Raw genomic sequence first — 15,552 nt, forward strand, 5'->3', positions numbered from 1 at the left:
ACACAATGGTGATAAAGATTCAGATACAATTAGTATCTGCTTCAGATAGCTTCCTATGTGTGTAGCAGATGATTCAGATTAACTTGTAACTAGGGTTACCATATGGTTCCAGAAAAAGGAGGATGGATGGAGACATAAGGGTTTTACTTCCATTGAAAGCGATGGAAGTCAGGAGGATAGACTGAGACATCTGGGCTTTACTTCCACTGAAAGTAACGGAAGTAAAATCTGGCTGTTTCAATCCATCCTCCTTTTTTCTGGAGCCATATGGTAACCCTACTTATAACTAAATGAAGAATGGGGCGGTGGGGAGGTCAGTAATTTTATATCTAGGTAGACCTGTATAACACAATTAAATTATCTTCTAATGGCTGCTGATGTAGTATCAGGACAGTGAAAGGGAGGAAGAACCCAGCGTGGCACAGTAAGTCAGATTTCTCTGTCCTTTAGACCCAATACAGACTGACTGAAATGGGTGCACAAGCCTGTATTGGGTGATGGGGGGCGGGGAAGGGGGGGTGTCCATTCTAGAGAAACATCATCTCATCTCAAAGGAACTATCTTTGCAGAAAAGGTGGGGGAAACCCCCCCCCCTCCAAACAAACCACACAGCAGAAGAGAGACAAGGGTGTAAGCATGTGCTGACATAAGCTGCCCAGCATCTCCTAGCAACACTGTTGTTCCCCTAGCAACGAGTTGCTCCTCTTAGCAGCCACAGCGCCTGCGCTCCCCCAGGAAGATCAACCCGTCCCCTTACTTAAAAAAAAACCCTAACTGTGCTGTGCCACCGAGGGGGCTGAATCAGTTTAGTGATCCTTGTCAAGGATTCCCAGGCATGACTCACTCGGAAAAACAATCCTTCTGCAGGGTTCACCTCCAACCTGTAAACAGAGAAAGGCTGGCTTTTCCCAAAAAGTAATGGCTTAATCTCTCTGGGAACTGTGCTTCTGAGCAGGCTGTGAATAATGAGCTTTGTCCTATCAAGGTTTGCTAGAATATTGCTTCATTTCATTACTTGATAACAATGTTGCTCGGTTCAAACGTGCAATTTTGTTTTGTTGTCTGGGAGGTGGATAATAGTCCACAGACCGAGCGAAATGACGCCTGTGCGTAGAAAAGGCTTGAGCTAAGGTGTTCTGCAAAACCTGGTTCATCAGTTTCCAAACAACACAGCAAATGACTGGAGTGGAAATAATTGAACATTAATTCTCCTGAGAAGCTAGTAAAAAGAAAACCAATCACTGTGCTATATTATGCTCAAAATAGTTCCTTAAAAATGTCAGAGAAAAGGGATTAGAGCATGAATTGCTATGCTAGCAGTGACGCTCAGACTGAAAGTGGAGGGAACGCACGTAAAGGCAAATCGAGGTATTTAATCCATTCACTTTGTTAATTTGTGAAATCCTGTATTGATTATCGTGTAATACATTGTGTCTGGAATGACTGGTGACTTGTGCTTGACTGCTTGCACATCTGTTATATGTACTTGCATTTGACAATAGTCTCCTGTTTGCATGTGTCTTTCACTCTCCCACAAACAGAGAACAGCTGGGGTCATGTCGGGTGGGGGAAAGGCAAGCTTTCAAGGCCCTGCTCTATGGCTTCTTCACTCAGACACTCTCCCAAATCCAAGATCCAATCTAAGTGGCTGAATTTCTTTAAGATAAATACAGGAGGTAGTAGACTTCTGGGTCAATCCAGAGATTAAACTGGTTAAGTCAGGAGTAGGCAATTCCGGTCCTCGAGAGCCGGAGCCAGGTCAGGTTTTCAGGATATCCACAATAAATATGCATGAGATCTATTAGCATACAATGAAAGCAGTGCATGTAAATAGATCTCATGCATATTCATTGGGGAAATGCTGAAAACCCAACTGGATTGCGGCCCTCGAGGATCAACTTTGACACCCCTGATGTAGTGTATCTTAACATAAGAATAGCCTTACTGAGTCAGACCAATGGTCTATCAAGCCCTGTAGCCCGTTCTCACGGTGGCCAAGCCAGGTCACTAGTACCTGGCCAAAACCCAAGTAGCAACATTCCATGCTACCGATCCAGGGCAAGCAGTGGCTTCCCTCATGCCTTTCGCAATAACAGACTATGGACTTTTCCTCCAAGAAATTGTCCAAACCTTTCTTAAAACCAGCTACGCTATCCACTCTTACCACAACCTCTGGCAATGCATTCCAGAGCTTGTGGTAAAAAAAGTGAAAAAAAGTTTAAGCTATTCATGAGGGACTCCTGAGAAAATTAAAGTCATAGGATAGGAGGCAATGTTCTGTTGTGGATTAAGATTTGGACAGAAAACAGAGAGTATGGTAAAATGGCCATTTTTCTCAGTGGAGGAGGGAGAATAGTGGAGTGCCGCAGGGATCTGTACTGGGATCGGTGCTATTTAACATATTTGTAAACAGACCAACATGTGAAGCAATTAAATTTCCAGATGCCACAAAACTATTCAAATTTGGCAGGACACCTAAAGACTGTGAAATATTGCTGGAAGACCTTTGGAAACTGGAAGACTGGGCATCCAAATGGCAGATGGCATTTAATGTGGACAAATACAAAGTAATGCACATTAGGAAGAATAATACCAAATCATAGTTACCAGATGCTAGGGTTCACCTTAGGCGTCAGCATCCAAGAAAAAGATCTGGGTGTCATTGTAGACACTACATGGTAATTTTCTGCTCTGTGTGCAGCTGTAGTAAAGATCAGGTCCGAAGTCAAAGACAGACTGTTAAGATGCTAACATTTGGGTTTGCTTCTCCTTCACTTTCTGCCTGCCGATTAACACCCTGAATGGAACTAAACCCAGGATATCATAGACTCCGCCCCTCAGTGACATAGAGGGGCATTGAGTGCATTAAAGATCGAGCCCAATGCCGGAAGCAAACTCTGCAAGCTGCAACCACCTGGGCTTGCTTCTCCTTCATTTTCTGCCTGCTGATTAACATCCTCAACAGAGCCGTTTGTTTCTTTGAGCACACTCTCCTCTTCTTAAGGTTCTGTGGAAGACAGATCCCACACACCAACATACATGTATATGTATGACAGTGAACTACGTTTCTTTGACTCAAGCATCCCAGGCCTCAGGATACTCTTATTGAAGCCCAAACACTCCATAAGAACATAAGTTTCCATTCTGGGACAGACCACAGGTTCATCAAGCCTAGTATCCGGTTTTCAACAGTAGCTAACCCAGATCACAAATACCTGTCAAGATCCTAAAAGATTTTATACTTCTTATCCTACAGGAATAAGAAGTGGATTCTTCCAAGTCCATCTTAATAATGGTTTATGGACTTTTCGTTTACAAATTTATCCAACCTTTTTTAAACCCTGCTAAGATAACTGCTTTCACCACATTCACTAGCAATGAATTCCAGAGTCCTGGCACTTCCAAGAAAGGCCTAGGGGGTATGCACTCTAAACTTAGATGCCTCTCTTGCTGAGCGGTGTCATAAAATTAACTCCCATTAACATTCACTGCTACCAACAGCAGCTTGTTAAGCTTTTGAAGCCTCTGCTAGAAAAGGGAATTTATTGCTCTGTTATATAAGATCCTCAGAATTGAAAAGCTATGGTGCCAATTTTCAGGAAACCAGAAGCTACCTCTTCCTGTTCCAGTGAAAGATGCAGCCAATCAGTACCATAAGAAGAATCTGCCTCCTCTTCCCACTCTTGGGAAGGACATTGGCAATAATTCTAGGGAGGGAAATGTAACTCCTCCTCCTTATCCTCTTCCTTGGTCTTCCTCCAGCTGGATGTGGTCAATCTTTCATTTGGGTTCTAAGAGTTGCAAGAACCAGCTGATCTTTTTAGGCCAAGGAGATCTGCAGAGCTTGCTGCTGCTTCCTCTGTATGGTCAATGATCCAGTTCACCTCAAACACTAGATTAAGGACAAGCATAATATAGATTCTTATTAAAACAGGATAAAGGAGGCCAGACTCCTCCATCTTGATGCACAATCCAGAATAAATAAAGCAAATTGATGTCACTGACTGCAAGGATTATATTTTCTGAAAAATTACAATCAAGAGCAATACATTTCACAAATTATTTTCTAATATATAAGCTTCAGTTCATTGTAATACTTATCATTTCCCTACTAACACTTTAAGCAGACCAGTACTTGTGCTTGAAAAAGTCACTACAGGTTTCTTTCTCAAAGAATCTAGCTTCTGCACATTCAAGTTTGATTATACAGGGGTGTCCAACCTGGGCCCCGTGAAGTATTTTGTGCGGCCCTGGTCGAGGGTTATGCAGTGTTTTCCTCTGCTGCCCCCAGGTGTTTACCATCTTGCCGGCTCCCTCCTGTGTCTTGCTGCAGCGTTCGCACATTTGTGCGGCCCCAGAAACATTTTTTTCGGCCAGTGCAGCCCAGTGAAGCCAAAAGGTTGGACACCCCTGGATTAAAATAATGCATCAAATCTAACAGAACCTGGAAATTCTTTAGAATCACCCAAATGGTATTGAACTGCAAGGTAATGGCGGAATAAAAATCACTAATGTAATGTAATTTAAATAATGAAAGACCCATATATTATCTCCAAGCAAAATAGCCTCCACACACATTGACCTCAGCTAATAAAAACTGAAATTAACAGCCACAGCATATTTACAATGGCTGACTTTGTGCCAAATTTGGATTGACAGCTGATGTCATATCTCCCATAGAGAAACTAATTCCTAATGAGCTTATCATCCCAAGGTCGTACAAAAACCCGAGGGGATGGTACAGTTTAGAGGGTGAAGAACTTTTGTGCATGAAAGAGGAGCGGGACTTGAGTGTGATAGAATGTGATGATCTTAAGGTGGCCAAACAGGTTGAAAAGGTGATGGCAAAAGCTAGAAGGATGCTTGGGTGCATAGGAAGAGGTACAGCTAGTAGGAAAATGAGGTATTGATTCCCCTGTATAAGACTCTGGTGTGATCACATTTTGAATATTGTATATAATTCTGGACACTATACCTCCAAAAAGATATAAACAGGATGGAGTCGGTCCAGGTAGGACTTGCCCGGTAGAGAGAGGAAAAGATAATGGTTAGTGCAGATGGGTAGACTAGATGGACCATTTGACCTTTATCTCCAATTATGTTTCTATGTTTCTATGTAGCAAGGGTAGAAGACGCCCAGGGTGGTGGCACCCCCTGGGTCTTCCTCACCACACACTCCCACACCCCCCCTGGCACTCCCACTTGCACACTCCCCACTGCCCCTCCCCCCACTCATGCCCTCTCTTCCCATCCTCTGCCCCCCCTCATGCCCTCCCTTCCCATCCCTCTTTATATCTTCGCTAGTGTGAGCAGCTTCTCCAGCCTACACCTTGTGCTGGCTTTCCTTCTGATGTCACTTCCTGGCCTGGCGACCTGGAAGTGATATCAGAGGAAGCCTGGCCGACATGAGCAACAAGCTAGAGTAGTTGCGCTGGTGAAGATTCTAAAAAGTTAGGGGGTGGGGAAGGGAGAGCATGAGCATGGCATGGGGAGGCAGAGATCTGCCAGCACCCCCACCAAGATGGCACCCAGGATGGACCGTTCCCCCGCCCTCCCCCCTTTCTATTCCACTGGGTCCAGAAGTTGGTGGTCATCATCATAAGGTGTCTGGGAACAGACTTAAAGACCTCAATATATACAGTATACTTTGAAGGAAAGGCAGGAGAGGGAAGATATGATAATGATAATCCCTTGTGTTCAAGTAGTATATTTGAGGCAGGAGCATACCCAGTCACTCTTGCCCATGTCAGCTTTACCTTCAAAATGGTTACCATGACCTCTTGCAGCAGTCTTATGAGATTGCCACTAGAGTCCATGGCAGCCATTTTGAGATTACAGGCAGGTGTGACGAGGGATCACTCCTGACCTGACTATACCTCTTGACTGCCAGGGATTGAAAGATAGGTCCAGGGGGACACCTGCAGTTGGGCAGGTAGGTGAGGCATCTCCTGTTCAGAGGGGAGGGGAAAGGAGAGAGAGAAACAGGACAAAAATGTGTTCAGTTTTGGTCTATATAGAAACCATGGCTGTAGCCTTTCGACTGAAACCAGAAAAAAAAGGATTTTGGATCAGTTTCAGTATTGTAACAGAAACTGAAATTCAGTTGGCCTTTAGTTTCCTGGGTATCAGAAAATAATGTATTTTGAGACAGATGATAATAGAGTTTCGGGGAGATAAAGACCAACCCCTTATAAACTGTATGCCTGCTGTGCTGGCTCCTCCTAGCACCCTAGGAACAGGTGCCCTAGACCAGACCGCCAAAAGCTGGCAATCTTGAAATTGCTTCAGCATATCTGCACTTCAGTCATTCTTATATGTCATCTGTGAGAGACTGCATGAGGAGTGGTCTGGAAGAGACTGGAGGTGAGTTGGTTCCATCTTGGAGTACCAAAATATGAGTCCTGCCAAGGTGGAAGAAGCCTAAAGGACATTTTAGGCAGAGAGGGTAAGTTGAGGTCAAGGCCTACCCTCTAGTTGTCATTGAATCTAGTTGTCATTAGTGGTATGGGCTCACTGGGCTGAACCCACTGCCAGCAAAGCCCTGAAAATAAAGGTTTTCAGCAGGTAGAGGGGAAAATGGTAGGGAATCTATGGCAGTAGCTCACACTAGGTGACAATGAGGATCATAAACTTTATCAAAAGCTGGTAACTCTCTGTGAGGGACTAGGGTAAAAGTCAATTTATATCCTTTGTAGAGATCAATGAAAGAGAGAGAGGGAGGGGATGGTGCACAGGGAGGGAAGGGGAGAGGGATAGAAGAAATGCTTCTTATGGATAGATGGGAGCAGGGGAGAAGAAAGAGGGAGGAGATGGTACACATGGATAGATAGGAAAAGAAGACATAGAAAAGTAGATAGATTTTGAGAAGAAAGCAGAAAAGTGGAAGAAAGTTGAATGTTAAAAGTTAATGCCAAAGATGGATATAGTCATAAGAACATAATAAATGCCTCTGCTGGGTCAGACCAGAGGTCCATCGCGCCGTGCAGTCCGCTCATGCGGCGGCCCATCAGGTCCAGGACCTGTACAGTAATTCTCTATCTATACCCTTCAATCCCCTTTTCCTTCAGGAAATCATCTAATCCCTTCTTGAAACCCAATAGCGCACTTTGTCCTATCACACCCTCTTGAAGCGCATTCCAGGTGTCCACCACTCTTTGGGTGAAGAAGAACTTCCTAGCATTGGTTCTAAATCTGTCCCCTCTTAATTTTTCTGAATGTCCTCTCGTTCTTGTAGTTTTCGAGAGTTTGAAGAATCTGTCCCTATCCACTTTCTCTATGCCCTTCATGATCTTGTACGTCTCTATCATATCCCTTCTAAGCCTCCGCTTCTCCAGGGAAAAGCACCCCAGTTTCTCTAATCTTTCAGCATATGTAAGGTTTTCCATACCTTTTATCAATCACGTCACTCTTTTCTGAACCCTCTCGAGTAACATAGAAACATAGAAAGTGACAGCAGATAAGGGCCAAGGCCCATCCAGTCTGCACACACCAATGACCCTCCCCTACCTCTCTCTGTGAAGAGATCCCACGTATTGATCCCATTTAGTCTTAAAATCAGGTACGCTGCTGGCCTCAATTACCTGTATCGGAAGACCGTTCCATCGATCCACCACCCTCTCGGTGAAGAAGTATTTCCTGGTGTCGCTATGCAATTTCCCTCCCCTGATTTTCCACGGATGCCCTCGTGTTATCGTGGGTTCCTTGAAAAAGAAGATATCCTCCCCCACCTCGATACGCCGCATGAGGTATTTGAATGTCTCGATCATGTCTCCCCTCTCCCTACGTTCCTCTAGTGTGTAGAGCTGCAATTTATTCAGCCGTTCCTCATACGGGAGATCCCTGAGTCCTGAGACCATCCGGATGGCCATTCGCTGGACCGACTCAAGTCTCAGCACATCCTTGCGGTAATGTGGCCTCCAGAATTGTACACAGTATTCCAGATGGGGTCTCACCATGGACCTATATAATGGCATTATGACTTCGGGCTTACGGCTAACAAAACTCCTGCGTATGCAACCTATGATTTGTCTGGCCTTAGATGAAGCTTTCTCCACTTGATTAGCAGTCTTCATGTCCTCACTGATGATCACCCCTAAGTCCCATTCCACTACAGTTCTCTCTAGGATCTCACCATTAAGAGTGTAAGTCTTGCATGGATTTTTGTTGCCAAGGTGCATGACCTTGCATTTTTTGGCATTGAAACTTAGTTGCCAGATCCTGGACCAATGCTCCAGTAGGAGAAGGTCGTGCGTCATACTGTTGGTCATTGATTTAATGTCAGGCCCTGTTGTGCTCTTGCCTACTATATTGCATAGTTTGGCGTCATTGGCGAATAACGTTAATTTACCTTGAAGCCCCTCAGCCAAGTCCCTTATGAAGATGTTGAATAAGATCGGGCCCGAGACTGAGCCCTGCGGTACTCCATTGATCACCTCTGTCATTTCGGAGGGGGTGCCATTCACCACCACCCTCTGAAGTCTACCTCCAAGCCAGTCACCCACCCATGTAGTCAATGTATCACCCAAACCTATAGAGCTCATCTTGTTCAACAACCTGCAGTGAGGTACACTGTCGAATGCTTTGCTGAAATCCAAGTACACGACGTCTAGGGACTCCCCAATATCCAGCTTCCCTGTCACCCAGTCAAAGAAGCTGATCAGGTTGGATTGACAGGACCTCCCCTTTGTAAACCCATGTTGATGGGGATCTCGTAGATTCCCCTCGTTCAGGATCGTATCCAATTGGCGTTTGATTAGAGTTTCCATTAGTTTCTCACTATTGATGTGAGACTCACTGGTCTGTAGTTCGCAGCTTCCGCCTGCATCCTTTTTTGTGGAGTGGAATGACAATAGCCGTTTTCCAGTCTAGCGGGACTCTTCTTATGCTAAGGGAATGATTGAAGAGTGTGGATAGCGGTTTCGCCAAGGTGTCATTTAACTCCCTGAGTTCCCTGGGGTGTAGGTTGTCTGGCCCCATCGCTTTGTCAACCTTGAGTTTGGATAGCTCACTGTAGACACTACTGGGCGTAAACTCGAAAATGCAAAAGGGTCTACCGAGCTATCCCCTGTCGGTAGCTGAGAGCTGGATCCCGGCGCCTCATGGATGAAGACTGAGCAAAAGTATTCATTTAAAAGTTTAGCTTTTTCGGAGTCCGATTCTACATAGTTCCCGTCTGGTTTCCTAAGGCGTACTATCCCTCCTCCTAAGGCGTACTATCCTTCCATATCCTTCTTAAGGTACGGCGACCAATACTGGACGCAGTACTCCAGATGCCTGATATAACGGCAGGACAACATCCTTCGTTCTGGTTGTAATACCTTTCTTGATAATACCTAGCATTCTGTTCGTCTTCTTTGAGGCCGCTGTGCAATGTGCCGATGGCTTTATCGTCTTATCCACCATAGAGAATGACACGGTGACAAAATTCATCACCGTTCCCGTCCCCTTGGATAACCGCAGGAAATAATCCCATGTCATTTTCTAGTGTCTATTTCAACCTCAGTCCTTCTACACCAGCATTCTTCAAAGCAAAGCTTGTGGGTCAGTGGTTGTGCCCAATTATACTCTGATTCTTCCCTCTCTCCTTAAAGAATGGCATGAAGATGGTTTCCCACAGTTATCCACGGGGACGGGAACGGTGATGAATTTTGTCACCGTGTCATTCTCTAATCCACCAGTACCCCTAAGTCCTTCTCTAGGCTACTTTCACCCATTACCAGCCCTCCCATCGTATAGCTGCACATCGGGTTTCTGTTTCCTATATGCAAGACTTTACATTTCTCTACATTAAAGTTCATCTGCCATTTATTCGCCCACTCTCCCAGTTTGTTTAGGTCCCTTTGTACATCTTCACAGTCCTCTTTAGTCCTAAACCCACTAAAAAGTTTTGTGTCATCTGCAAATTTTATAATCTCGCACTTCGTCCCTGTTTCTAGAAACATAGAAACATAGAAAATGATGGCAGAAAAGGGCTACAGCCCATCAAGTCTGCCCACTCTGCTTACCCACCCCCTGTCTATGCCCTAATGACCCAATTTTCTTATCTTGACCCTCGTAGGGATCCCACATTAATAAATACATTGAACAACAGCGGTCCAAATACCGCCACTCGTGACCCTTCTCCAGTCTGAGTAGTGGCCCTTCACTCCTACCCTTTGCTTCTTACCTGTCAACCAATTTTTGAACCATCTATGTACATCTCCTTCCACCCCATGGTTCTTCAGGGTGCTGAAGTTTACAAAAGGAGGGATAGAAATGATATATTTTTATATACCAATTGAATCAAAAGGATGAAAACTCACTCCTATCATGTTTATGAAAATTTATATGTAAAAGGTTTTTGTTAGTTTTGTTTCCATACACTCAGAGATATGACGCTCTAATGGGGAGTAAAAAAACCCTTGTGGAACTTACTATCCAGTCATTTCATAGAGTAACAAGAATTTTTGGGTAGAATCTGGCATCTTAGGGTTTCATTTGTATATTTTAGCACTTTTAGTTGGTGGTCCTGTATTTACATAGGGGTTATCTGTGTTCTGCATGTGTAACCAAGGCCAGGTGTTCTGTTAGGAATGAATGTTGAAAAGCACACAGTGTAGTTTAATTTTGTGGTTAACCATTATGTATTGTTAATAAGATTATATTGTGTGTATATATATCCTGTGTGGGGGTGGCAGGTATGTTTCAGATATTTTCAGAGCTATGTTTTGGTTCTAAGCTGTGTTTCAATTGCTGTTGGGTTGCTCAATAAAAATTATTTTCAAATATTGGGTGTATATATGAAAAATGAATGGGGAAAATGCATAACACATAGCATATGGATCATAGCTAAGAGAGTTCTAGGAGAAAAAGTGTTGTGATGTCTTTTTGCTGAAAATATTCTTAAAAATTGCCATCCTTTGGCTTTTCTGTCTTGTTTTGCTGTTGGCAGCCTAGTCTTTGGCCCTTTCCTGTAAGAGCACTACTTTTTTCCAGCTCCTCCCTACCCCTTTTCTGATGTTTTTCAAATAAACTTCTTCGAGGGTTTATTACCATATTCTCTCTAATAATGAATGGGCCCACAGTTAACTTGAATGGGCCCTTCCATTCCTACCCCTGGATATATGGGGGAAAAAATGGTTTTTTTTACACCTATCACACATCCCTCATCTCTCCTCTGCATCCTCCTGGCATGTGCCCTCTGATTTCTAAAACCCGTCCTACCCCAGAGTACCCTTACAGGCATCCCCATAGCCAGCAGCAATTCATCAGACCCCCCAGACTTCCCTCTGCTGCATTCTACTGGACAGAAAACAGGAAGTGATGTCAGTGAGAATAGAGCATAGTAGAGGAAAGGAAGTCTGTGGAGGTGGACCACTGCTGGCATCAGGGATACCTGTATGATACTCTGGGGAGGGACAAGGGTTCAGATGTCAGGAGGCCATGGAGTTGAGAGGAAGAGAGGGCATCATTGGATAGCCTGGGTCCACCCATAGCTATGCAACTGTTCCTAAGGTGCACTACCAGATTTAGGACATGCTAAATGCCAAAGCAGCCTATTGTATACCTATGGGCTGCATGGCAATGCACACTAATTTATAAATGTGTGCTAAATTTATTAGAGCACCTTAGTAAAAAGGACTCCACAGTGTGTTTGAGGTGGTTATTTTGGCTTTCTCAAAGTTATTTTCAGTCCTTTAACCAACATTCACATCATTTGATACATTATTTTTTATTCAAATAAATTATTTGATTTAAAACTAGCAGACTCTTTTTTTTTCCTGGAACTTGGAATGGTAACTATTCCCGACACTGCCAAGATTACAAAGTGAGTGTCTTTCACCAACAGACACAAATGCAGGACAAATTCTATTCACAGGAGATGTCAGGTTTTGTAACACATAAAACTGAAGATTTGACTACAGAGCAGTGTTCTTCAACTGCCGGTCCGTGGACCGGTATCGGTCCACAGAAATTTTCTGTTGGTTCGTGCAAGGCCAATGAGATCAGGGCTTCCTCCCCTCCGCTCTCAGTACTTGCCTGTAGCGTCAGTGCAGTGATTCACTTTGGCAGCCTTGGGGCTTTTGATGTCACGTGCCGCCTCTGATGATGCAACTTCCTCTTTCCATCAAAAGCCCCAAGGCTGCCGAAGTGAATCTCTGCGCTGACGCTACTGCAGGCAAGTACTGAGAGCTGCTCTTCCCCTGTTCCTCTTTATAGTTTTGGTTGATTAATCCATGGGTTTTTCAAAAGTAGAATATTGGTTGTACCTATTTTGTTAGGTTGTTGTACTCTTTTTCATGCACCTTTGTACTTTTTACTACTGTAATTTGACTGTTGTTTTATTTTGTTCATAAAATTAATAAAATTTTAAGTGGAGAATATATCAGATTTGAAATATGTTTCCTGCTAGAGCTGGTGTTAAGCATAACTGGGGAATGCAAAGCCCAGGCAGTGCTTCTTTAGCTTCCAGCTGGCTTAGGGCTCTCTCTGACCAGGGGGCAGTTGCCCTAGTTGCACTCCCCTAACACTATTCCTGTCATGTGTGACTGCGGTATTCTGTTAGCATGATACTTCTGTGTAGCATTCTGTAATAATTTGGCTTATTCAGTTTTCTTGATAGTAGAGGGAATATATGTGAAAGGGAGGGGAGACAGGGGTTTTGTTGATCCTTGCTCAGTATTATTTGTATTTATTAAATAACAATTATACAGAATATTTTTTCTTTTTATACTTTAATAAAATACGTTCATTATAAAATCATAACTATTTGAGGCCTTTATGGATGGGATCAGATGATTTGCGGGGACCAAGCTTGCGGAGACGTTTTTTTAAAATTTCAGTCTTAGTAGTTTGACGGTCCACAAAATAATTCTTTTATTTCTGCTGTTCCATAGGTGTAAAAAGGTTGAAGAACATTGCTATAGAGCAACTATAGATTCTTTCAAAAAGGACAGAGCAGGTTCTGGCCTGAATTTACTATTCAACACAGCAAAACAGCAGAGAAGACAGTACTCCGATGGTCAAAAGGGACAACTAAGGAACTGATTGTAGAATTTCTAAAAGTCTTTAATTATTCATCAGCCTGTTAACACAACACAAGTCAAGTTTCCAAGTTTATTGTAAATTTGATTGAACGCTTATCAAATACTAAGGGGTTCATAATAATAATTTTTTTAAAAAAACAATGTTCAAAAAGTGGCCTAAATCGGTACTTGGATGATCAAAAAGACAGATTGTCCAAGTACCGATAATCAAAGCTGGTTTTAGATGTACAGTGGTGCCTCACACAACGAACTTAATCCGTTCCAGGAGCAAGTTTGTTATGTGAAACGTTCGTTGTGTGAAACGCGTTTTCCCATAAGAATACATTTAAAACACAATAATTCGTTCTGCAGCCCTGTTTTCCCATAAGAATACATTTAAAACACAATAATTCGTTCTGCAGCCCTACATTTCCCTCCCTCCACCTCACCTTGTATGCGGAGTTTGCCGGCCCTCTCCCTCACCCAGCCGCACGCTTCCAGAAAGCTGTGCACGCGCAGCTGCTGGAGTTGGTCAATGTTCTACTCTCCTGCAACTTCCGGTTTCCGGTTGCGTCAGAGGAGAAGATTGAGCAACAGAGCATGCGCGCGTGCGCTGCTCCCTGAAAGCGTGCGGCTGGCCGAGAAAGAGGGCCGGAGAACTCGGCATCCAGGGTAAGGTGGAGGGAGATGATGGAACAGTATTTCATGGTACAGTATTACTATTTGCTAAAAAGGAAATAATCTTTTGATGTTTTCTGGATTTTTTTTCGTTAGCTTAAACATGGCTTAACTTGCTGTAAATGGGTCAGGTCTCGTAAGATAGGACCAGAGAATCGGGTCTGGGTAAAACCAGGATTTGCAGGATCTCCAGGATCCTCATGGACTTGTATTGAGATCCTGGTAATATTGCAGGATTTCACGAATTTTCCAGGACCCTGGTCCACCTTAACAGCAGACCTCCTCTTTTTTTGATTGCCACAGCTGCTGCTCTGCATTTACTGGAGTCCCCTACACGCCGTCTTCTCCTTCTCTGCATGGGTGCTGCTGTTCCCGGCTTCGGCGAGAGTAGTTCCGCCCCCCCCCGGGCCCCTCGGGCGACTTCGTTGTGTGAAACGAAGTTCGTTGTGGGGAGCACGACAAAAAGTTCGTTGTGCGCAGCGTTCGCTGTGCGAGGCGTCCGTTATGCGAGGCACCACTGTATCTAAAACCAGCTTAGGCCTTTACCCTGCCTCTGAATGCCTAGAGTGAAAAGAGGCGTTTTTAGAGGAGAGGAAAGGGCGGGAGGAGGGCTGACCTAGACTTAGTTGTGCAGCAAGTACAACAAAAAAGTTTAACAAGGTTGCTCAGTTGGAACTTATACGTTTTAACATAGACCAAGTCAAAACAGGTATAAGTTCAGAATAGGGGCCACAGAGCTGATCGCAGCTGCCGCGATCAGCTCAGCAGCCCCGGCAACCTGCCCACCCCCCACCACAACAATCGTGGCAGGAGAGATGCCTAATCTCTCCTGCCGCGATCGCAATCCCCCCCCCCCCGAACTGCCGCAAAGCGCGTCAGGAGAGATGTCCAATCTCTCCTGCCGGCACCCCAACCCTCCCGACAATACCGGCAGGAGGGAGCCCAAGTCCTCCTGCTGGAAGGCGACCCCCCATCCCTCTCAAATACTGGCAGGAGGGATCCCAGGCCCTCCTGCCCACGGCACTCTCCCCCCCCTCATTTTCCTTGCTGCTACTTTCAGCGTTTAGGGGCTTAGGCCAAAAAGGGACATAGACTTTTTTTTTTAATTATGCCCCTCCATGTGTTTTACAATAAAATAGGGGTAAGAACAAAATTTAAAACAACAATAATAAATAGACAAATTTTACTCAGACAAACACGAAACACAAAATAAACGTACTAAGAATGAGCATGAAAGGGGGGGAGAACTACAATAAATACAGGAAAGAGAACGTATATGGGAGAAAACCAAAAGGACTAAGGAGATCAATGAGAAAAGAGTAGTTGCATCATTAGTCAAAGGTGAATAGGAAGCTTTTTAAAGCTCCTTTAAATTTGTCTAAATTTTGCACTGCCCGAAGAAGAGTAGGTAATGCATTCCAAAGTGTAGGTGCAGCAACTGAGAATATTGTTGATCTATGGGTATTTATTATTTTTAGAGAAGGAACCCAGAGCAGATGTTCATTGCTATTAGATGGATCGTCAGGATGTATGATTTGGAAGTTATCTGCGTACGCATATGCTGTAAATCCAATCGATTGACACAATATTAATAATGGAGCCATGTAGATATTGAACAGCAACGGAGAAAGTATGAAACCTTGAGGAATTCCAGAGTTATTTGGATAGGCGTTTGAAGAGATATTATTAAAAATAACCATGAAAGAACAATCAGTGAAGTAGGAATGAAACCAATCCAAAACTTGCTCAATGATGCTGATCGAGGCTAGTCTTTTGAGCAGAAGATGATGATCAATAATATTAAAGGTGGCTGCAAGATCTAGTGAGATCAGAATAACAGATTTATGTTGGTCTAGGAAATATTGTACAC

General features: G+C 43.9%; 1 protein-coding gene across 2 annotated transcripts in view; it reads left to right on the top strand.

Moving 5' to 3' along the window:
* The first annotated feature begins 849 nt into the window (after nucleotides 1–849).
* The window catches only part of LOC117360085 (cyclic nucleotide-gated cation channel beta-1-like), a 125,808-nt gene continuing 111,105 nt past the window's right edge, over nucleotides 850–15,552 (top strand). For both annotated transcript variants that reach the window (XM_033943729.1, XM_033943730.1), the window contains exon 1: nucleotides 850–1,368. Coding sequence is in view for 1 of the 2 variants with exons in the window: in XM_033943730.1 (XP_033799621.1) it covers nucleotides 1,311–1,368 (58 nt within the window). In the remaining variant the exon portion in view is untranslated. The remainder of the gene's footprint in view (nucleotides 1,369–15,552) is intronic.

This window comes from Geotrypetes seraphini, chromosome 4, assembly GCF_902459505.1.
Source record: "Geotrypetes seraphini chromosome 4, aGeoSer1.1, whole genome shotgun sequence".
Classification (NCBI taxonomy): Eukaryota; Metazoa; Chordata; class Amphibia; order Gymnophiona; family Dermophiidae; genus Geotrypetes; species Geotrypetes seraphini.